Source organism: Choristoneura fumiferana, chromosome 4 (genome assembly GCF_025370935.1).
Source record: "Choristoneura fumiferana chromosome 4, NRCan_CFum_1, whole genome shotgun sequence".
NCBI lineage: Eukaryota > Metazoa > Arthropoda > Insecta > Lepidoptera > Tortricidae > Choristoneura > Choristoneura fumiferana.
In genome coordinates, this window is record NC_133475.1 from 9,615,169 (window position 1) to 9,640,683 (window position 25,515).

Here is a 25,515-nt window from a genome sequence, read left to right on the forward strand (position 1 = left end):
CGATTACGATTAATTAGTTCATCCATTGATTACGAATTAATTATTTGCTCATGTTAAATGCCACATCTGGTATATGTTGCGTTAGGTAAATACAAAAGAGAACGCCGCAGCCTAACGGAAAGTAACATTTGATCAAGATGAATTGGCCGTCCTTGTGTTCCCCGTTACACACAAATTGAAATCGCACCATAAAGTTAAAAGCTATTTGTGGTATTCTAGCTTAAGTGAGCAATGATTTAATGAAATATCTCGCCGCGCTGCCGTGTTTTATTGCGCTGGCAACTATCAGTTTTTCTTTACTAGGTACCTGTTGCCAGTATTGCTATATTTATTTAGTAAATGGAGTTTTTTTTGAGCTTTTTAGAAAGAAAGAAAGAAAGAAAGAAAATACATTTATTTAACGCCATAAAAAACAAACATAGGAACAAACATAGAACAAATAAAGACATACATGACGCTAAACAGGTCCCCACTCAGCGGCTTAATTACTCTGGCTGTTTTAGTAACAGAATAACGAACCATATTTCCAGTTCATAATAAAAATTGTATTTATCTTATGTATCCTTTCCTTACCGTAATGTTTTCGCGTTTATTAGATTTTGTTCGGTTTCAAAACTTAGACGACGATGATATTAATCGCCGGTCTGAGTCAAACCAAATGACGCATCTTAAATAAGATTGATTTAACGTTCTTAAACTTCAAGATTAGTAGAAATGTTTTATTCATACCGAGCCTTTTCCGATTACTTCAAATATTTTTAAGAGTTGAACGCATTCTTTACAATCCCCAAGTCTTAGATGGACATACTTTCACGTTTGAAACTTTTGAATCTTTGAAAAGCTTTTTGAAAAGAATTTCAGGCATTACAACCGTCAACCAAAAGAGTGATGAATGCGATCCTGGGGTACGTTATCTTAGTACCTATTTGGAGCAGTTTGCGGTTTTGGAACAACTGTGGTAGGACATTGTTAAAACGAATGTATAAAATTAAAAGTAAAGTTCAGCGCAATTAAAATTTGAAAAGTATTCAAAAGCAAGAATGTTTTGTACTAACTAGTTTGTGTAGGTACATTGTAGTTGTTTGAAAAAGTGTGTCATTAAGTCATTTACTTTTATAGTTATTTACCTACAATAAATTGCGAACTGAATTGAATGTCGCTCTCGTATTAAAACAGAACATGGATCTACCTTATTTTATTCATCACTTTAATTGTGGTCGCTTAGCCTGAGACATTAAATTTAACTAAGATATATTACACGAAGTAACGCCGGCGACTCCATGTAGGTATCGTAATTCTTTAGTTACAGGGGAGCGCCATAAGGTCAAATGAAAGTAAACGGGATCTCTTTATTGCGATTCAAAGTGACCGGTTTATGTAAAAAGAAACTGAGATTTATCCTTGTCGAAAAACTAACGTAAAAAGCTTTTAGGTCCTCACTACCTATATCGTACTTAGCACTTGATGTTTTTAATGTAATTTGTTTTATATTCAAAGTTCTAAACAGGGATATTAGCGTTCATCGTCTGTCCTATTTTAGCTTCCTGCGAATAAATTATTGTTATCCATGATTAATTAAGGCAGCTAAAAAGCCAAAAATAAATCTTGTTAAATAAAGTATTGTTTAACTTTTCTGAAATTGAAAATTGAAGCTAACCTTATGGCATCGTACTAATTGAAACATATAGATATGTAGATATTTTTAGATGACAGAGAGCGATATTTTATTAACATTTTAACGTCATTGAAACATGATGTTTTGAGAACTAGCTTAGTAATTAATTAAACATTATGTGATAACACCTACTGAAAGAAAACGACTTTTAAATAATGAATTAAGTCTCCTTGCACTGCTTAAAAAACTATTTTAAGACGACGAAGACAAACTTACGATTTATAAGTGCGATTTCGTACCGTCACTGTTTTTAGGGTTCCGGAGCCAAAATGGCAAAAACGGAACCCTTATAGTTTCGCCATGTCTGCCTGTCTGTCTGGCTGGCTGTCAATGCTAGAAAGCTGTTATTGTGCACGAATATGTTTGTAAGCTATGCTGACAAAATGGTACAATAAAAGTTTCAAAAAAAAACGTAAACGTAAAGTGGGGGTGTTTATTTTTTTCTCATCCAACCTTTTAGTGTGGGGTATCGTTGGATAGGTCTTTTAAAATCATTAGGGAGCTGCTAAATCGATTTTTCGATTCAGTGATTTGTTTGCAAAGAATTTAACTTTAAAGTGCAAATTTTCCCTCTAAAATCTAAACTGGTGGGTGGAAAAATTTGGGAAAATTCAGAATGGTAGTAAGTATAACAAACTTTCAAGGAAAACTATAACGGCTAAGTTTGCTTGACAATTATTAGTAGTTTAAGAGTAAATAGCAGCCTAAGGTATAAAATATACCTAAACTATGGAAGATTCCGTATAAAATACGAAATTCTTAGAAAAATATTACTTATTTTTTTCATTATTGCTACGGAACCCTATTTTTGGCGTGTCCGACACGCTCTTGGCCGGTTTTTTCCGTTATATTTTCTTTTGACATAAAACTGACCCGTGATTGACCCCTATCTCACCTGTGCCTGTGCCTGTGCAAAGTACAGATGAGGCCAAAGGTGTATCTCATTGGTTCAATAACAGTTTATTGTAGCGTTATTTTTTCATTTTAATTTATATTCACCTCGTTAACAGCCTACTTAAAAAAAAAAAGAATACTTGAAAGAACGAAACGCCTGGATAAAATTGAATCGCGCCACTTAGTACTGTGTTCACACAATCGAAATAAGGATCTAATCAGAGAAGGTAAACATTGACTCCGACTGCGATTGGACGAACTTGAAAGTATTTGCGGGAATGGGATTCGGAATAATGGCCCTTTTGTAGCCAATATTATTATATTATTATATCAATAGAAACTATTAATGTTTTCTTGGAAGGCAGAACTGGGATTGATTTAATCAGATTTTCGGATGAGTTGATCCTACTTGAAAACCTTTTTGAAGTGGTCTGAAGAAATCATAGTTGTAAGCATTTCATAAACATTAAGTACCTACTAAGTATCCAAATCCCCTATTATATTATTCCAAATTTCGTTTTGAAATGTATACCTCTTTGAAATGTTGTTGACTTTGTTCAAAGTTTACTTTCAGGATATAATTTGCCAAACAATTATTACACTTTGAATACCTTCCTGTGAGTTTTTCACTTAATATTATATTTACCGTAAAGTTATCCCAATTATATTCGTTCTTGATCTTCAAGAAATATATTCGGGTAATCCAATAATTCGTAATCTGTTGTCCATTATTATGAGTCGATGTTTAAGTGGGTCAGAAGACTTCTAGCTGTCTCTATGTACACCAAAAGGCGAGCAGGTGTAGGTTCATTTTTAGGGGTCACAATTTACATAATTGAATCCTGGAGGGCTTCCTCATAAAATCTGCGTTTTATCGCGCAATGCTCACAATAATTGCCATGCTTTGTATTAATTTCGTTTCATGCCAAAAGCATTTATTGGAATATCATGCTTTTGTGTAGGATTCAATTAGTTTTTTTTTTTGGGTACTTACAGAGAGATCAATCTGAAACAATAGAAAACGTATGAAAACATTTTATACATTATGTTGTGGCATAGAAACTGTCATAAAAAAGGTTAATTTCGGTACTAGAGTGTAGGTCTGCACACTGCATGTTGTATATTATGTTAATAAGATGAAATCAAAAGTTTTGTCTAATTAATTATAAAACTGCTTTCATAATTCCAATCACTCCATACAATAATTTTGGTCACTTTAGGTCCACATGTATAGTAAGTACTAGTAAGTATTATTGCTTAATAATTCAGATGTAGTTTCAATTACTACATAATTACATATTGACTGGAATGGTTGCATGAGATGCTTCGTAGGAAAATATTTATGTTGGTATAAAATCATTATCAGAAATATATTTTTACTCATCTTATAAGTGATATATAAAACAGATATTAATAGATTAATACTGCCTTATCACTTGACTTTTCAATCTTACTAAATAGAATACTAATCTTATTAGATACAAAATAGGCGTGGCCTTTTAATTGTCCGTTCAAAAAGCACAACCAGAAATTTGATTTTGCATAACGTCATTTCCATGTCTGACTTCATTTTAATCGAATCTATCCAATTTTCTCTTTCTGATTCCTGGAATGCCAACTACAAGGCCAGCTGTAATTGTAATAGAAGTCTGGCTTTATGCTCGAATTTATAAAAATTACCGAAATAAATAGCGCACATTAAATTTGAAAACGCTACGAATGATGCTCTCCAGATTACCGCCAGCGCTAGAGTTATAAATTTAAACGTAAACAACTTTCCTTATTATTTAAACAAACTTTTAGGGCGATAACACAATTGTACAACAATTTAAAAAACGTTTAGCTCTTTACATTGTTGTATAAGGTCCGTGTACAGAAGTTAGTGCAAGCTTTTTTTTACTTCAGTTTCTTTGTCGTTGAAACGTTGGTTTGGTCTTTTAATGTTTTTTTATAGTAGAAATGGAATGAATGTTCCTGACCTTATGCATTATTCAACCCGAAAGAATCCAATAAGTGTCACTGTTAGAACACTGGTTGTTGAATAAGGGCGGGCGCTTGGGTCATTGAAGGGAGGTAAATTTGTTTCGAGTGGAACTACCGTCATTAACTAGGGGATTGTGTGGCGAAAAACATAATATCCGACGCCACAGTGAGCCCTTTTTGGGGTCAACTCAACTGATTGTAGCTTTGATTTCATTTATTACTTTCAATGGTGCGAAAAGTCGCGTCATATATACGACTGGACCGGACTTAAAGAGAAATCGGTGGAATACTAATGCTGTTTTGTCAGGATTTTAAATTCACTCCAATGCAACACTAATTTTCCATTAGTATTTGTAAAAAAACAATAGAGCACAATAGCAACACGAGATGTATTGTTTAAATCAGACAAATAAAAAAAACATTATTTATAGGCACGTTGCATACTTTCACGACTGGATAATCCTGTGGTTAAAGAACCTCACTACGAATCTTGAGCTCCTGAGTTCGATCCCCGGTCGGTTCTGTTATTTGTGTGAAAATTACGAAAGTATTGTTCTGGAGCCTTATTGTCAGGTAGAGCAGATGACGCGTGCGTGCTGTAGTTCTTATTACAATTTCATTATGTCTAATTTTGACAAAATCACTCGTCTTCTTTGATGGCACCTTGATGGCACTGGGTATAGGTGCCTCATATCTATTTAAGTATATTTATCAATTGCCTAGTACTCATAACACTATCTTTACTTATTTTGGGACTAGGTCGGTTGGATTCTTCCGTGATATGTATTTATACTAACTCTTCGCTTAGTTGCCGTGTTGCTTCATTTTAACCAAGCGCACCTTAAACATCACGCAAATGACTCGAGTCTTATTTACGTCTCATCTAAACTTCAATCAAAACTCTCTCTTCCCATTGCAAAAGGCTTGAATGATTAAGTTGTTCATAACAAAGATTATGTTCCGTGTATTTATAATCCAGCTGGGATAAACCCGATTAGGGGAAGTCAGGCTTGATAATTTATAATTGCGTTCACAGACAAATCATACACGAAAATGTAAATGAGGAAATCCTGGCCCTATACCTACTACGGAGTGCAAAATACGAGCTTCGCATGTTGCCATGCTGATGTTAACATTATTTAATACGGAGAGGAGAGGAACAGTATGATACGAACTTCGATTTTGAACATGAAACTACCGTGAGACTCACTCATATTAAATATAATGACCCGGATAACTCACGTCTTAAATCGAGTTTAGCTCGACATGTTTCGGGCTAATCCGTAGCCCTTCGTCTTCGGAGCAACGCGACTCAGCGGCTGCTGCAACACGCGCACTGCGCGCCGCCGCTCTGCTCGCGCGAGCACGTATTAGCCCGAAACATGTCGAGCTAAACTCGATTTAAGACGTGAGTTATCCGGGTCATTATATTTAATACGAACTTCGATTTTCAAATTTCGTAGTAGCATAGCGAACGAGTTATAAGCGAGTGAACAAGCGCAGCAATGTAATACTGCTTAAATACTTTTTCTCGCGTCAAGACAAATTAGAGTAGGCATACTTTCTGACCGCTTGACGGGACGGTATTGAGGAAAAGGATATAGTACGATATCGCATTGCGTATTGTCAACAGTTATCATTTTATCGCGTGGGATTGGCTAAATAATATACTTAGGTAATATGATATTTATGATAGCAAATACCAATTATATCGATATGTTGTTATAATAATTGTTTTATGCATGGATAAATAATGTATAATTACATTGTAAGCAATTACGGAAGCTTTGATTGTTTTTGCTGATGGTATTAGCCAGTATATCATAACAGTAGTTATTTTACATCATTAATAAATAACAAATAAGTGAAAATTTATTTGCATGCAAGTCGGCATGCCGTAAATAAGATAAACTCAAATACATCAAAGTGGCAACTGACCACTTTAGTTAAACCCACTCTCAGTTTAAATTATCATATTATTTTTATCAGTCAAAACATCCGTATAAAATGTAATTGATCGCTTTGCGAGGTGGTTATCTAGCCTTGTACAGAACCAAAAGAATATACACGTCCACTACCCATACGATGGCTTTAATCCTAACACGTTACGACTGAAAACATTAGGAAAATAAATGACCCGTAAATCGAAAAGGCAGAGCTGTAAGTTGACAAGTTTTTCCCCATTATAACGTCAGTTTATTGGTAGAGTTATGTTATGTTCTATACGTCAAAGGTTTTGAGTGAAGCTTTGTATCTTATCTGTGGGTCCGATAGCGTGTCATTGTGTGCGGGGGTATTGTACGTCAGTCGCGTTTCAATCGCCGCCCGTCTGACGGGACATTGAATACTTAGGACCCGCTACATGACATCTTTCAGGGAGCCTTTAAGTTGAACTAGCGATACGAGTATCTATTTATGATATTGTATCGGCGAGATGTTATAATGCGTTGAAAATTTAGTTTTATTGATTATAAAATTATATTTCATTGTAAAACATAATACTATTTTGCACATCTACAATCCTTGTAGTTGGGTCAGTATAAGCATAGTGTATTCCACACTAGATCAGTTTTTGGCGACTAAGCTGAAAACAACTCGTAGGACCCGCCGCTCTCGATGCATATAAATTACGAATTTATCTGGTTATCCACCACAAGATTGTAATTTAGGCAGACTTAGTGCCGTAAGCACCCTCTTCACAACGCGTGGAAATAGCGCGCTAATCTTGCATTAACCAGACTTTTCACCCGATGAACTTTGCGAAGATAATCTACAATAGTTTAAACTCGAAACTCATGCTTCAGCGTAAACAACAAGTTTTTGGAAAATTTGCTATTGTTTAGCAAATTTCAAGTTGGGAATCGTTAATTGAAAATAATTAGGTTATTGGATTATGATTGATCCTTCCAGAAGAAACAAACATATTTTAGCGTCGATGGATGTAACTTTTCAAATGTTTGAACTAGGATTACAAGCTGATATGAAAAAAGGAGTAAAGGCGACTGTTATGGAGTTAAGCTCACAAGAGCAGTCAGATTCGCCCTCCCGTGTGCACAAGGCCCGAGCGGCGTGCAGCGCCGTATTGAATGGTGTCGATGCGGCGGCCTCACGGCAACTTCGCCACTATCTGTTTCGTTTTCCGACTCCGAGACAATTTAACTTGACAACGTGGAGTCTGCAACAAAGCGCGCCTCGCTCTATTTAACGCGCAGCTCCGCTCTCCACCAGCGCGGGGACTCCAGATATTAAACGCTCTTCTAACGATATTAAATGTTACATAATTTTCATTCCGCCACAGACCCCACCTTAATGCCTTTTTTACCCAAGATTGCACTAAGAGCAGGTGAAACTGGGTCACGAAGCCCCATGCTTGTTTACTCGATGTCGCACAGAAATAAAACTCTACGCTAAAGGGTAAAAGATTACATCCTCCTTCACATTTAGATTTGGTGAATCGCGTGATTGCACAAACATTTGCTCAGAGTTAGACGTTGAAGGAGTCCGAACTCGAAGGCGAACAAACATCTCCGGAATCGGCCACTTCCATTTCGAAACATCACTTTTCACGTTACCGTAGTGATGTATGGAAATATTTGCAAGCGTTCTTTGTAGGAACGGGAACGAGTGTAAACACGGTTGCGCGGCACAGGCGTCGGGCGTCGGGCACGGGATCGCGGCGCGGCCGGCGGGGAGTGCGTCACTCGGGCGGCCGCCGCCGCGCGCTCCGCCCGCACGATGTCCGTGCGCGTAGACCACCGGGACCGAGACAGATTCTCGAGGCACTCTTCGCGCGCTTCTGTAGATTTAGCGTTCCCGAGCAGCTCTGCGCGGGATCATTCGTTTCGCTCAGTGCATTCCGCCCGAGTTCCACGGGCCGCCAGCGATGACTTGATGGTGCCCGTGCGCACGCTGCGCTCGGCGTCATGCCGCGTGGCGCCCGGTGCGCCGCACCGGCTGCGTCGACACCACTCGTCGGCGGCGGAGTGCGACCGTGCGCGGCGCTCGCGCCGGCACACGCTGGAGCTGCCGGCCAGCCGTGGCCCGTCGGTGCGCAGCCGCTCGCCGGAGCCACCGCCGCTGCCACCGGAGCCCGAGGTGCCGCCTGAGGCTGCTGGCAAGGAGGCGCGCCGGCGGCGCGTGGTGGCCGCCGTCGCCGCGTCCTTCTTCGCGCTGGCGCTGGCTTCGGTCCTCGTGGTGGTGGTCACACTGACCCACAGCTCGGTGCTCCGCGCTCACAACCAAACGGCCAAGTACTACACGTTCTCCGTGCCGCCGCACCATCCTCTCAGTGAGCCCCGTTCATGTTGCCCCACCGTCGCCCCTCCCGCTTCGCATGCGACTGTCTCCGACCCTGAGTGCCAGGGGCTGCGAACGTCGCCGGGGCGCCCCGTCTGCGTCTCGCCGCCATCATTCGCGGTACAATATTTATGCAGTTCATACAATTTGTGCAGTTCATACACAAAGTAACAAGTCCGGCTCCAGACAAATGCTAAGCGTTTGCCTCGCTCTCGGTACCACCACGGTAGACTGACCCGGTTCGGTAATGCATTTGAAACGGGTTGAGGTTAAAGTTGGAAGCTCGCGAAAAGTTTAGGGGTCAGCGTTTACAGAGGACCGTAGATTAAAATTGGAGCGGTAACGCTCAGCCTTTGTCAAATTAAGCCTCAATTTACTGACTACACTACACATGTTACGCACGTTCGCAACCCCCCTTCTGCATGATTAGTTAATGTAGATGTCAAGTGTTTGTGATGGTAATTGTTAATTATAAGACTAACCACAGAAATATACGCACAATGCGTACTAGGACTTAATATTAATCTAGTGTCGTCGAATGTCGGCTCATTAATCTTCAGGGCGACGCTCGCTCCGATACAGACCATGCCACGATTACATAAATAATAAACAAAATATTGGTCTAAATACCACCAAAACTGTTATTACAAGGTTGAGTTAAGTATTTTCTTACTTCGGCATATGAACATGATCAACTTGTTTTAAGTTGTGTGAGGATCAGTAATTTGTGTTTTTACTCTGACGTTGATAAAATTGGGCGAGTAAACAAGATAGGCTATTTTACTTAACTTTGCAGTGGGATTATACACAAAAAAACATTTTGTTCCAGTTAAAAAAATCTTATTATTATTGACAACAACTTAACAACAATTTAAGGCATTTATTTTATTTAAGTAGCCATCCAATCGAAAAAAAAATCTACCAATTAAATACTTCGCGTATACAGATGATTTGCGTATAATTTTTACCCCAATGAATAAGCAACGGTTCTTAGAATATTACCATCCATTTTTATTTTTACGTACCTAAATTTCTTTGCATTAAATTACACTTGAAGTTATTTCAAAGAAATAAAAAGTTTAATGCTCACGAACGTAAGCAGAAGTACGTACACAATGTGCTCTATATATTTCCAACGACCAATTGAAAAACACTTTATTTCGCTTGCCCTTCTATCACACTCGCGTGAAGCTGCAACCATATACTGATGGTTAATAAAGAACCGTTCAAGCATATCCCCAGCAATAAAGATGGTAATTATACATGGGAAAAGACTGAATTTATGAAAGTATTCGAGATGGATAGTTCAAATAATTTAAAGATACTTAGATATAATACATAAATAACTTTGGAAAGAATCAGTGAATTATATTTATTTATTTAGCACATTAACTTAAGTTGTGACTGAACTACGCAATACTGAAATCAATTTATTAAGCTTCGTTCTTGAGAAGTAAATAGCTACCGGAAACTTTAACATGTGAGTGATTTAGTCATGACTAATGAAAATGTGCCCTTTAATTTTCACGAGATCTGTAAGAATAAGTCTAAAATGGGATTGTTTATATAACTTTTACGTCATTAAATGAGCGGAAGCGTGATTTGGACATCGAAAAATAGCGAAAAGCATTTTATTTTCCTTGATCCAGAGCCTTAATGGACATTTCCACGAAAAAATATCTCGAACGCAAACTTGATAGCACCTCTGTGTAACGCTGCGTATACTGACAATCGCTGACAATAACCTGTTCTTAGAGTAATTTGACATTTTAACGTCAACGCGTTTGAAAAGCTTGTTACGATAAAAAACACGCTTATTTTTTTCCAGTAGACGCTTTTATATTGCCATCGTTCATAGCAAAACCAATGACCACACAAAAAAGGAAAAATGTATGTAATCAATATCTGCTGTGTACCAAATTTCAAAAAAATTCGTTTTGTATTAAAATTTACCGAGTTACAAACAACCAAACATAAAACTTCTCATTTTAAGCAGGACTCTATTGTAAGTATTGTAACATCGTGCATCGATATAATGTGTCCTGCCACAACAATAAATAAAAATTCAAACATATTTGATCCAATCGTTTCAATAATATTTAGGAATTTGCTCACGGTCATCGTTCATCCACCATTGTCCATTACATACTTCTCAAATTTCGTTTTCTGGATTTTTTACCGTACTACGGCAAAACCCACTAAATAAATACTGGCAAAATTGTCCTCCGTTTAACTAACTCATAATATCTATAAACTTACCTAGCCGATAGATGCCTACTATATACATACATTAACCGCAAGTCAGTTCCGGCTGGCCGCTACCCCTCGATTATTTCTTGATCTGGTGCTAATTCCCGGATTGCGGTCCTACCCTCACAATCCCCGCTTCAGAATGGACGTAGATCTATAATATCTTGTTCTCGGCTTATATTGACCATTTCTGATAAGCCCGCTTAAGCTAAAAGGAAGCAGGTAAACGTTTTGGTAAAAATAAGAGTTGTAAACAAATATAAACAAACGCAGGCATACATATTTGTAGATGAAAAATGTAACTACAAATTTAGAATTAATGAATTCGAACCCCAACATCTGTTTCATTTTATAAATGATCTCCGGCAAACTATGTTTATCGGTCATTATCTTTCTATTCTAACGTTTACCGAATTATAAGTGAAAAACAAAACAAATGACTGTATGTTATGTAATAGTAGTGCCCTCAATTCATATTAAGTCATTTTTCGAATATGGAACGTCGACTTATCTATCGAATAAGTAACAACTACATACAACACGTCATTCATTCACTTGATTAAGTTTTTCATCGACTTATACTGACACTACACTGGCAAAGCCCTGTTTGCATCAACTGAAAATGTTCATTAAATCCACATTTTTGTGATTTATACTATCAACGCTCCTTTCAAAGGAGAAACCGCTTGAATCTTAGTCATCCGTTGGAATTCTTGTAACAGCGCGAAACTCGGTTTTGCTTTCACCTAGAATTAGATAAATTTTGGCCTACTGTTACGCTTTCCTTCGATAATGCTTTCGATAATGCCCTCCACTCCAAGAGATTTGACAAGGAACTGTCACGTCGTATTAAGTGTCCTATAATTTTTCCTCATGAGGTGTTAATATTTTTTTATCTCTAGTAATATTCTGCTTTCTTTGACCAACATCAAGTGACTACACTGCATTTAACAAGATATTAATATAACATACCGCTATTGAAGTGAATAAATATTATTTGTATTTTTTTTCACCTACTTACTCTAGAAATAAAGTTGACCTGGAAAAATAGAGTTACATATATGATGGTTGATGGTACGTTAAAACTCACTCTGATAGTTCTGGCCAGCTAATGCTAATTCCATGCACCCTCCGTCAACATCACATCTTGTAGGATTCTTTCTATATCACGTTCAATCAAAAATGTGTCACATCCGTGTAAAACAATTGCAAAAAATGGTTTACTATACCTACATTTCTTCAACTGTTCGTTATCTCAGCCGTAGGACGTCAACTGTTGGACATAGGCCTCCCCCATAGACCTCCAGTCACTTCGGTTGGCAGCGGCCTGCATCCACCGTGAACCCGCGGCTTTAACCAGCTTTATAAGGAAGTGCTTCTTGCTAATATAGGCTACTCTCGATAGCAATTGGGTACGAAACAGAAGTACGAAAAAATAAAGTACCTTTAGAAATATTTGCATTATTTCTATAAAATTCAATTAAGTTTAGATACAAAGTAGACCTTCAAATTTAGATAACTTTGATTTGAATTCTAACCACACACAACGTATCGATCACAGTACGATCAACCTTTTTAGCAATTATTGAAATGTAAATACTCTTGGAAATATTTCACAGCTTTCTGTTGAAAACAGAGAAAGGTACTTTACGTAGGTAGTTATTAAATGTATAACATTACTATTTTACTTTGATTTGATTGAAAAATCGACACTGATTTTACTTTCAAGTGAAAAAAACGCTGTGAGTCGTGACTGATTAATGGCAGGCTAATAAATTAAATTACATTGAGTGATATGTTGAGACTGAAAATGGTACGTATAATGACTTATTTCGTTTTATTTATAACACAAGCAGGGAAGCTTGGATTTTAGCTTCGTTATCTTAGCCGCTGATAGGGCTACGGAATATCCCGTTAACAAGCTATACGTAGTTAGTGATACGGTAGTCTCAATACAATACGAAATTTTAATTTTAAGTGCACTTAACTCGTAGGTACTTAGTCTCAATTAAAACTATCACCAGGAAAAAACCGGCCAAGTTGGATTTGTAACAAGGGTTCCATAAAATTTGTAGGTTCCTATGAATATCCAGTGTTAACAGACCGTATACTATACGAAGTGCAAAATTCGAACTTCGTAGCGTGCCGTAGCTAACGCTAAATAATTATACGAGAGTGAGACGGACGGTACAATACGAACTTCGACTTTCGAATTTTGGTAGTAGCCCCTCTGAGCCCTACGCAAGATGTACGCCGTGTAAGGTTATTGTAGATTGGTTACTGACATACACATACTTAAAAATTACCTAAGTTTTTCAAACTTTTCCTATTGACTGTGCTATAAAAGCTGCCTTCTCAATTTTTCTATCATTATGTAACTAGGGTACTTCACCATCCAGGTTTCTACTCTCCGCTAATCAGTATGGAGTCAATGCAATCAAAAGATACAGTCATATTTTTGAATTCTAATTTGACATTTTAAATTTATTTTATTTTTTATTCTCGTGACTATTTATTATACTTAATAAGATTTTTATTTTTGTATACATTTGACGATCTTTTGTGAATTTCTTGTAATTAATGACATGTGCTTATAATGTATTTTTGCAAAAGGTAATAAATAATCTAATCTAATCTAATCTATTAAGAAGTGTCCTTTTTTCAGTGCTCCAAGATGTAGCAGAACTGAGTCATCATCTTAGCTTAGTTGAACCCGTTTCCCACAGTGCTATGCTATGTGGACCAATGAATATGATTGGTGGATATCATCCATAGCAACGTAGCGTAACACATCTCTGGTGGAAAGGTACCCCAAGTGTTCCGTTTTAGCCAACTGAGGTACAGAAGCCTAAAATTAACAAGTCTTATTTTGGCTTCACCGTAGTCTGCTACACAACCCATTTCGACAAAAATACAATGCGTATTTCGCGATACAAAGAGTTGATCACACTTTATCAAAGTCTAACCTCAATAAGTAGCACGTTAAGGAAAATCGACTACCTTCCAAATCGCGGCCAACTCATTTGTCCTCTGGGGGAAAATGGGTCCAGAAGCTAATTCTCCATTATGATTAATGTTTTCCTTGGTGTTCATAGTTTAGTTGGTCATTTAGTGGACGGTAACTACGTTATTGTTAGTTTGAGTTTGTTACGTGTTGAAACATTTTGGAGATATCAATTCTTAATCGAGTTGTTGATTTCACTATATGAGTTTGAAACGTGTTAGCATCAGTACAGTACAATTAGAATGTTATTGTCGCTCGGCACTCGTTGGTTTCTTCGTTTTCCTGAAGATTCAAATGGGAAAGGAAAAAAAGATCTTTTGCTTCGAGTTTCGAACGGCATTACCCAACTAGTTTAAGTGTTGTGTGGCGTTTATGATGTTATTTATTAAATCATATTGCATTCATTTGTACGGAACCCTCGGTGCACGAGTCCAACTCGCACTTAGCCGGTTTTTTTTAATAAAAGGGGTTATTCTTCAGAGCACTCAGCGGGATAAGCATACATTGACAAAGTTTTAAGATGTAACTGTGAAATAGTGCAAACTAGGTCTAAAACCCAGTTTAGACTTGCAAGAAAAATTGTGCAAGTTGCATTGCGTTGCGCTGTCGTAAAGCCAACGAAATTGAAGTCATCACGATTGATGCTTGATAGCGCCGCAATGTAATATAACTTTCGCGATATTTCTTGCAGGTCTAAACTAGGCTTTATAATCGACAAATGTCTTTTCTAAGAGCCTAAATAAATTAACATAAATGCACACGTTCCACGTCAAAGTGCAATGTAATTAAAGGCGTTAGACGCAGGTGTTACCTCGGTGTAAGCCTCAACGTACAGTGCTAATCGTTTATGCCGTAGTGCTTCACATATCTTTATGAGAAGCAACTGTAAAATGTAGTGACATTTTAAAGTTGTTTCTCATTTGAATATTAATATAAAATGAAATCACTTCCCGCCATCTGTTCGCTTACAGCTATTAAACTAAGCAACTTTGAATGCGGTGTTCACTATCAGGGCGCTAAAAAAAAATTGCTTTTTTATTTTTCAAAATTGTACCTACCCAGCCGGGGCGGGTCGCTATAATATGTTATAATAAATTATATTCATAGTAGTTACGTTCAGTTTTCACTATAAAAGTGAAGCGAAACTATTGTAACCGCCGCCGCGCTGGTAGCTTTTACCCGCGGCTTCGCTCGCGTAAACCATAACGTCTGGTCTGGTCTGGTCGTTGAATTAAAATTGTGAGGTCTTTAATCCCGTTACATGAAGAACACCCTTTTAAAGAATCTGTTAATTAACCTAGGAACTACGTAGATAGATTCCAGAATCCAGAGATCTGCATCTGCATAACTGCATAACGTGTTTCATTCCAACCCGTCCCACTGTCAAATAGTAACAAACACACACGCACACGCACATGCTCACAAACTTTTGCATTTCTAATATTAGTACATACGATTAGCAAGATACTATCTATGAAAACACATTAGCTTTATTTCATCATTGATATTTAACGTGGATAGTAATAATAAAGACACAAAATGCTAAGCTGAGTAAATCATGAACTACCTACGGCTAGTAATTAAAGCGTTTATGTAGGTACTAGAAAGCGATAACTTGCCTGAGTAGGTGGCGTTCATCAATACCGGCCAATAACAGAGCACGCGTGAGTAGGTTACAATAAACTTTGTTCCATACCGTCCACCGACGTACACAAAACAAAAATATCTTTGCCGTCCAAAGAGTACGCCGCCAGCCAAATTATTAACACGCTCCCAACATAATGCGATGGCTGTCAGAGATATTTTTGCGTTCGAAAATCGACAGACACGGATGTGGTAAGCTTTATTATTTACGTACCCTATAAACATTCATACTGACGTAAGATCGTTTTCAATGTAAATGGAGTTCACAAATACCTTTCCTATTTCTTGGTCCAATGGCGGTCACCGAGGCCAGTCATTGTGAAAAGTTGCTCACGGTTTTAATAAAAGTTAATTTAGCTCGATAAATCATTGTGGAATCGATTCCAAAGACCAACACGTAGCTTGCGTAGCGTATCTTTTAAGTTATAATGGAGTTGGGGTCGTACTGAGCACGTAATTTATGCCCGTGTACAACTAAAGTAGGTATAGGATAAAAAGATTAATATGAATCTGGATATAAATCGACACAGATACATAAGCAGCCTTATGTCTTTTTTAATTATGAGAGCCTCTGCTGCTAATGAGCTAAGTATTTTTTTTATTTACCTATACAATACAATACAATGACTCTTTATTGTACACCAGACATAGTAAGCGATACAGAAAACAGGTAACACAAAGAAAATTACAAGGTAAACAGCAGGCGGCCTTATCGCTTAAAAGCGAGCTCTTCCAGGCAACCTTTTTACAGAGAGGAGTAAAAACTAGATTGCAGCAGGTGGTGGTGTTTATTTATTTTTTTATGTATCTCCATTCAAATCTATGAAGTTACAATCACAAATTATAGTCTCTTATAGGTCTTTAACGTTTCTTATGGTATCAAATATCTAGTGAATTTTCTTCCTTACTTAAAATCTTAATGCTTCTATGTGCAGTCAGCTGTGGAGAAAAAGTTACCACGGTGCTACCTGTCTTTGCAGCTCACCGTGCCATAAAATCAGTGTCGGTTGACATTATATAATTCCTCAAGTACGCAGTCCGATTAAATCAATTCAATTTAATTCAATTTAATTTCCATAACAATACATATTGTGTTGGATATTAAAAACTATTACATATAGCCTCTTTTTTAATCTCATAAACATAATATATATAAATGTGGCGAAGCGTCAGAAATGATAATACGTAGCAAGTAAATGAAGAGAGCTTATTGGTCGAAACTGATTTTTACCGTGCATAATTGAATAAAAGTGTTTTCGACAACTGACCAGATTATTAACACTGTGAGTTTTAATACAAACTCGTAGAAACAGATTTTATTAGTCAACGAAAATCCATTGATATCCTCTATAAAAAATAATAATAATTCAATCGTCCACTCCTCACTCCGTCCGCGTGGGAACTACGGCCCAAGCCCTCTCATTCAGAGAGGAGGCCTGTGCCCTGCAGTGGGACATAATTACATAGTACCTGGGCGACCGAGCTTCGTTCGGGCTAAAACTCGATAACAAGCGTTTTCCCAGAGATAAGACCAAGCTAGAACGATTTTTCATCCCCGAAAACCCCTAGGTACCAAATTTCATTGAAATCGTTGGAGCCGTTTCCAGGGTCCCCGGAATATAAAATCCAAGAAATTCTCGCTTAAAGATAATAGATAGACAGACTGAGATCTTATCTGAACTTCTATAGGTAATGTATTTCTATATAACTAAGCCACACACTCAAAACTCGGACAAAAGCAAGATTTAACTATCAGCGAAATATAGAAGTTCTTAAGGTTACAAATATCGTCAGGCGTTCCATACAGAGATTCCAATAATAACTGAAGTGGTTGAGCACTGTGAGTGCAACGATTTATGAGTACTCCGACCGCGGCCGCGCGTCATGCGTCCTAGGCAAATTGTCCACAAACATTCCCAGCGCTCTGACGTAGGTACTAGGTACTCACCTGAGACGGTGCATATTTAGAATTTAGCAGCACGACCCGCTTCAAACTTCATCTTTTACATGCATTGTTCTAAAATCAAACTGTAAGTCTACTTCGTGTAAGTTTCACGGTATTTAGCCAGTGTTGAATTTAATACATTCAATTGTTTCATTATAATAGGATCAAATAAAGCCGAATATGGGCAACCAGGGGAAAAAAGTCGTGTAGTTTTAAAAATTGTTACAGTTATACTTTGCAGTATCCAGATGAACATACTAAAAGTCCTCAAGGGTGGGGGTGTGCTGGCGGTGTAAGAGGGGATTGAAGGTACCTTTTTTAGGTTTTTGCTCATATCTCGAATATTTGTACAAATAGCATTATGATTACTTCGGACAAAAGTTTCTACATAAAATTTCCTACAAATTTGGTAATATTCATATTTTCTCTACAATTTATACTTTAGGAGCTACGGGTTGTGTAAGTTTTAACAGATTTAAAAAGTAGATGATTTAAGAATAACGAAATGAGTTTTAAATTTTTATTTAGAATAGTATAATTATTATCTTATTCATCGTCTTCTACATCAATATCTAAGTCTTCTACTTCTATGATATCTACATGTACCTACATCGTTTGTACATGAGCCTAAGCAGCGGAAGTATACTAGACTAGGATCAGGGGTGGTAATTGGCTCCTCGCTTCCAACCCCACATTTCGGGAGGCATTTCGTTACTCTTGTAGTTGGTGGAATACTCGTAATGCGTGATATTTTGCTGACCCTTTAGTAGGGAGGAGAGAGGAGAGATCAGCTTTGGACTTGGTGCTGAAGTTTACAAAAAGCGAGTATCGATGTTTGTTAAGATCAAGCTGAGTAGTGGGCACACGATATATTGTCAAAAACATCGTTTCTCTTGATTTTGCTATGGCTTCCGATGTTGATGTTACACACCCTGTAGCTCCTAAAGTATTGATCGTAGAGGAAAAATAAAGATGACCAAATTTGACGGAAATTTTATGTAGAAACTTTTGTCTGAAGTGATCATAATTCAATTCGAAAAAATATTCGAGATATGAGCTAAAACCTGAAAAAAGGTACCTTCAACCCCCCCTACACCCTCAGCACAACCCCCACCCTTGAGGACTTTTAGTATGTTCATCTGAATACTGCAAAGTATAACTGTACCAATTTTCAAAACTACATTTATTTTTTCCCAAGATTTTGTTGATTGTCTCACCCTATTAGTAGCGGCAGAACTTTAAGTGATTCTGCTTGCTTACATGTGTATGCTTTCAAATATAACAAACTTGTGAAATACACTCGTACAAACATCAAACAACAACAAAAATCAACATCAAACAAAACAAGGACATTTACGCACCAGATAAGTATATTTCTGATTGCTTTTATCAATCATTTAAATAAGAAATTCACAAAGCGGATTTATTTAAATACACAATCAGTAAGTTAGGTATTTAGAGAAAAACAATAATTTAATAAAAAAATTATTTATGCAAACAAAAACTGATTGCTTTGAAAATCAAAAGCAATATCTTATTGTAATGAAATCTGTTCCTAACTACATTGGAGCCTGAGACCTATTGTTCATCCTGCATTATAAAACATCGAAATACTTATTTGAAGTTGCGCAAATATTTCGGCAACTTGAACATTGTTGGCTCTTCTGAAAGCAGTTAGGTACTTTTTTGGATAAACTCATCTGCATTGTTCAAACTGAAAGGTAAGACGAAGTTTATGATTAAAGACACGATAATTACAGATTAACAAATTGTGTTCCACCGTTAATGAAGGCTTCGACTTTGAAGATACTGTTCTGATTGAAGAGTATCTAAGATTTTTTTGTTTATTTCACTTAGTTAAACATGGCGGCTATGACTAACTATAAAGTACCTACAGTAAAAGCCAACCAAACAAACAGTGAAACAAATTTGGATATCGCATAAAAAATATATATCTTATTTATAATTTATCAGAGTGAAATATTATTTCTTACAGTGTTCTTTTTTTGCAACAAATTAAGAATTATAGAATGTTCTAACAATAGTATTAACTTGTTGTAGAATGATGGTGATGACAAGCACACAATCATACAAAATCGTTAAAAACCACACAAAGCTAAATTTGGCAGACCTAAATCTAAAAGCATGTCTGATTTTCGATTCAGAATTAGGTCTGCTCTAAATTAAGCAACGTATTTTTAGAAATCCAAATATAACTTCATCTCAATTGCACATAAGTAGTCATTATACTTCAACTTTATCGAGTGTAGCATACTCGCATTTAACAAATGATCTGTTACATAATCAAAGTCTTCTCGTCATGAAACAAACAAGCTATTCAATATACACCGGGGATGTGGTGTTTTCGGTGCCGATTGTATTACAATGTTGTTATTACAACAACATTAAGTCACCTTGACATTAATGTCAACCGCGTTATATAATCAAAGATCTTCAATGAATACCTACTGCCCTATATACTTACAGAAATCTGTCATATGTGTGAGCATTAACAATGATAAGAACGTTACAAAAGAGTGGTTTCTAAAGAATGGCGTCTCGAATATTCCCCTTGCCTGCTTATAATACTTTGGAGATGAACGGTTTCCCTATTTTGGTCTCTTTATAAAATGCGAAGGCAAAGGACGAACTGGATTAAAATATCCATCCAATCGGATGGCCGTAGGCACGGCCTCCGAGATTAATTTTCTTCTTAAGTCGCTATGTTAAGAACTCCAAGTCATCTTTTAACCATTGAATTGAGAATCGGCGTATCAGACGGCAGACAGAATGAAACGTAATAATTTTGATGGTTGCCAAAGTTTATGACTAGACAGAAAGGATAAAGATGTCATTTTTACTTTCGTACAATTATCAAAATATTAAAAAAATACACTGTAACTGAACGAACACTCCTGTAATTTTTTTTCAGGATTTTTTAATTGTGATTGGTTAACGCGTCATACATTGATCGGTGTTGAAATTTTATGGCGTTAAAGGCTCACGAATATTCTTTAAATCAAAAATTTCTCTGATAAACCGTCGAAATGCTGTTCAGTCAAGCCAACCTAACCGTCTGCATAAATATTCCGTATTCTAATAAACCTTGTTTTTCAAGGTAACGAAACACGACACAAAGAGAAGAAGTTAGAGCAAAGCTGAATGAGATAAAAAGGATATATTGCGGATTTATTAGAGTTTTAGTTTCCTTGGACCGAGAAGAGATTAAGAGAAAGTTGTAAAAACTGGAGGATAATGTGACTAATGATTTAACTGCCACGGAATAACAACTCGTGAGCGGAGGGGCTAGAAATGCCTTGTTTATAGCGCGTAGGAAAAGTGGAATGATGTTACGGCGGTTTTAAATGACGCTCATTTTAAACCTAGTCCCACTATCCATTACGGGTAGCGGAGCAGAGAAAGGTCGCAGCGCTACTTGGATTTAACGACGCAGTAATGGAGAAAACCCACTGGACGTCTACGTAAACCTACATATGGGATTGCCAATAAACGCTAGCTTTTTGGCTGAAATGTCAAAGGACGTGTTGATCTTCACGTCTCCACCGTTTACCGATGTGCGATCTTTTTCATTTGAATATGTTTTATTATTTGTCTTGACAACTCAAGCCTGCATAGTTCTGAAATAGCCTCACGGGAAACACATGCCACGGAGAGCAGTCACTAGCGGCGAAAGGCGCTCGAGTGCTCATTGAAACACATAGAATATGAAACTTTTTTAATTTCACGCTTGATTCGAAACCCCGTCGTAGTGAGATCGGGAACATACCACGAACTCGCGTTGGCCCGTAGCTGCCAATTGAATGATGGATTATACAAGAAAAAAAATTGTTTACTTCTTTCACATGTTTGTTGGAATACCCCACGAAAGTTGATAAAATTCAGACTGATTCTGATTATGACTCAAGTGGTTGATTGCAGATTTAAGAAACCAACAATAAAAAATGTTTGTACACGTGAACGGCATATCCGTGTATCGAGCTTCGAGATTAAGGACATGTGTATGCCTGGAATTTTAAATCGTCATTGTCTATTTCACTCACGAGTCGCGACTTTCGCACATTGTAATAGTACATTGTATCTTACGGACGGTAAATAAGGAATTACGAACGAGAGTCTATTAGAAGCCCGAAGACTGAGGGCTTTAATGAGTCGATGTTCGTAATGGTAGTACCTACCGCCCGTGTGACATACAATGTTTTTCATCACATTTGCAAGTAAAATTGTTTATTTGTAAGGCAAAATATTATTTTTGCCTCATTGCCGATACCTTAGACTGCACTCTAGGGCAGCGCCAGCATGCTCCCCTGCTGTTGCGCGCCCGAGCTACGGACGGGGGGCGCGTGCAGCAGCGCCGCGCGGAGCACCAGCGCGCGCAGCAGTATCAGTACGGGCACTGACTCATTTACCGACCTTGGGCTTCATGACAAGAAAATTAGTACGGGCAATGACTCATTTACCGACCACGGGTTTCATAACAAGCACATTAAGGTCGAGGGTTTTATTTGGGGGGTTGCAAACAGGGTAGCCTGCATGTTACGACACTGTTTACGAGCAAGTGTGAAAAAAAGTATGTTCCTGAACATTTTGTAAGGTTAAATGAAAATTGATATAAAAAAGAACCTTACTCTCCCTCACCTAGGTGAAGAAGTAGGTGCTCATACTTATAGTTCGAAACTTTTGTAATGTGATAGTTATCTTATCCTATTTTCTTCTTTGAATTTGTATCTATATCTACTACAACTAAATAAAAAAAAAATAAGAGTATAAAACTTTTTACATTAAATGTGGTCTATCCTTTGGCGCATACGAAAGCGAGACATAAAATTCAAAGATAAAGTATTTCATTTTAGTCAGCCCGGTAATTACCTTCCACTATTTCTGGATTCAGGTTCCATCAAAAGACATTTCTGTGCAAGGAAACTGCGCAGTTTTATTTGTATAGCTACTTCCTTTAAAGTGAAATACATTCTTATCTTTGCTTACTGAAATGATAGATTACTTATGTCATGTTTATTTTAAAATATAAACTTATTTTGTTCTGATAGACTAATCCAATCAACATATTAATGCTATATAGAACGAATGGATTAAGATTGCAATCGCAATCAGCGTTTAATAATTCAATCATTCACAGACTATTTGTATTGGTTTACCTCATTACCTCCCTCCATATGTCTTTGATTTATACCTGTTACGTACATCGAAGTATCTAGTTGCAGCTTGTTATCTGCCTACCTTGGCTTACCACGATTACAGTAAGAGTTATAGCCAATTAACTATGACCAAAACATCGATCAGCAGTGCTTGTTTGCGTAACGATCATTTGCTATGCAGGGAATTATGACGGAAATGCATCCGCCCTGCCGTAACTCTACTTAATAGATTTAGTTCACAAAGGCTTGGCACTTGCCGGGGACCTACATAAAAGTTATGACGTCAATTAATGGACGTGCTCATAATTATTATGTTTGCATTAGCAGGTCCGCTGGTCGTGTCATCATCCATCTAGTTCTGCAGCCATTAGCACTTTGTATTGAGTGGGTATGGTCTTATTATCTTGATTACTTAGAGTATTTTTGGCACATTTTTAAACTTGTACTAACTGAAAACAATATTCTTTTCCTTTCATTGGGTTTTCTAGTTCTCATTGCAAGCAAATGCTTCTTACACCGCTCAGTATTGCTAGTACATATTTAGCAACCGCGCTTCGCTCGGGCTAAAATTCAGTAACGCCTTTTTGCATAGATAAGACCAAGCTAGATCGATTGTTTCCCAAAATAAATAATATACAAGAATTGCTCGTTTAAAGGTACCTATAAGATAGATAAGGGCTATATATAAGGTGCTAACAAATTAGTTACTAATATTGTTAGAGCTTATAGTACTCTATCGAAAATACAAACTACTAACAACAACACAAACAAAACTAACAGTAACAAATTTGGAGTTGAAATAAAAAATAAAAAAAGACTCCAAAAAACCAATCATAATTTGATTGCTTAGTAGCGACATCTCTTGTCTGGGTGAGCGGTTGGTTCCGAAAGAATGTGACGTCTCTCGATGAGAGCGGAACATAGATGTCGTTAGTGCTGCTGCATAAGTAGCGTAGTAGAAATAAGCAACCTGAGATATGTATGCATAGGAAAAAATCGTGTCTAGATTCCTGTCCAGTGGTGGTGTAGGGGTTATAGCACGCAGCACGGATTGCTGAGGACCTGGGTTCGATTCCCAGCGCTGGTCTCTTTTTCTGGTTTTTCTGTGCATCCATGTCTCAGTTTGTATTTTCGATATGGTTTCACGGGATACCCGTAAAAGTAAGAAATTTGGAGTTGAAATAAAAAATACAAAAAGACTCCAAAAAACCAATCATAACTTATAGTACTCGTCTCTAGTAGTAGATTTAAGTATAACATATTTTTAAGTTTATGTTATTTTTTGGAGATAAATAGAAAATCAACTTTGCTGCGTAAAAACACCTTGTTAATGAGTTGATTAATAATTAGCGATTAAAACTTCTTTGATTATCTTGACTGTCAAAAGTAACTCACCACTTCACTTTGATAAATAAATGTCAAAGTCACATACGAGCGTTTTTAAATTATCAGATCCCATATCGATATATAACGCCGATACGATATCGGGGCAAGTAAAATGTATGAAATATGTACCTGTCTTTAATATTGTCCGGCCCGATATCGGATATCGGAGCCGACAGCGATATGTTGGCGGCACCATCGGACGATAATGTTTGTATGTGTCCTATACGTGTTTCTAAATTGTCTCTGTGTGCGCTGAGCCCGATGCATGGCGGCCATGCGTATTGGAACAATTATGTCGGTAATGTATTTATATAGGACACCCGATAGCCAACACCATGTGCTGTTTTCTTTCACATATTTCCGACAACAGCGTTCCGATACGGCCGGCTCAAAATGGCCGCCACGCATCGGGCTCTGCGCACACAGAGACAATAAAGATTGACGCATAGCACTCATAAATGGTACCAAACGATCTGGGTGAGGTTCGTAAATGTGGGGTTTAGAGTAAGTTAGTTTTAATTTTTTTTTCTTTTGTTAAATTTTATTAATTTTGCATATTTTGTGTGTAAGTAGTTAAATAAGTGATTTTCCTTAAAAAAAAATATTTAGACGGATCTGATTGAACGTGATACGAAAAAATAGCATCGTAAAATCGAATGCGAAGAATAAGTTCTAGTAGTACGAGTAGGTTTTATGATACGAGTGTCAAGTGCGTGTCGGACCTTGCGCAGTTTAGGGTTCCATACCATTATGTAGCAAATATTCCATATTAAGTTTTGAAATAGGTAATCGTTAACTTGTAAAGCCTGCCCAGTTAGGATAATTTTTGTTTTAAATTGGTTAAAAAGTCACAATCACAACTATAAAATATCTACATACTATCATCATGAGTTGAAATATTACCTATTATTTGCAACATAGTATCCTTACTTAACTGAACTCATATTTGACGCTCTTTGAAGAATCTTGTTTTACTTCCAAACTCAGGAAAAGATTAGTTAGTTTGTTCATGAAACTATAAACTTTGAATATTTTTATCGACGTCGTTTTAATTTATTGATGTTCTTGATGGAAATTAAAAAAAAATAACATTTTATACTTTGATTATAAGTAAAAAATATTTATTTTTTACCTCGTCCCTGGTTGTATTATTATTAGCATTTTCAAAGTCCAAGGCCAAGTCCATCAATAAACGGTAACAGACGAACAATCGGACTAACAGCTGTGCCTTAGTAATGGGGTCCTGTTGGTACGCCTAACGTCC

At 37.1% G+C, this 25,515-nt stretch overlaps 1 protein-coding gene across 6 annotated transcripts in view; it reads left to right on the forward strand.

Moving 5' to 3' along the window:
* LOC141427426 (uncharacterized) overlaps positions 1 to 25,515 on the forward strand; it is a 237,378-nt gene that overhangs the window by 107,726 nt on the left and 104,137 nt on the right. The window contains exon 1 of one of the 6 annotated variants that reach the window (XM_074086839.1): positions 8,212 to 8,840. The exons of the other annotated variants lie outside the window; for them this stretch is intronic. Coding sequence (XP_073942940.1) covers positions 8,288 to 8,840 — 553 coding nt within the window. The 5' untranslated portion in view covers positions 8,212 to 8,287. Of the gene's footprint in view, positions 1 to 8,211; positions 8,841 to 25,515 lie in introns of those variants that run through there. 6 annotated transcript variants of the gene reach the window in all.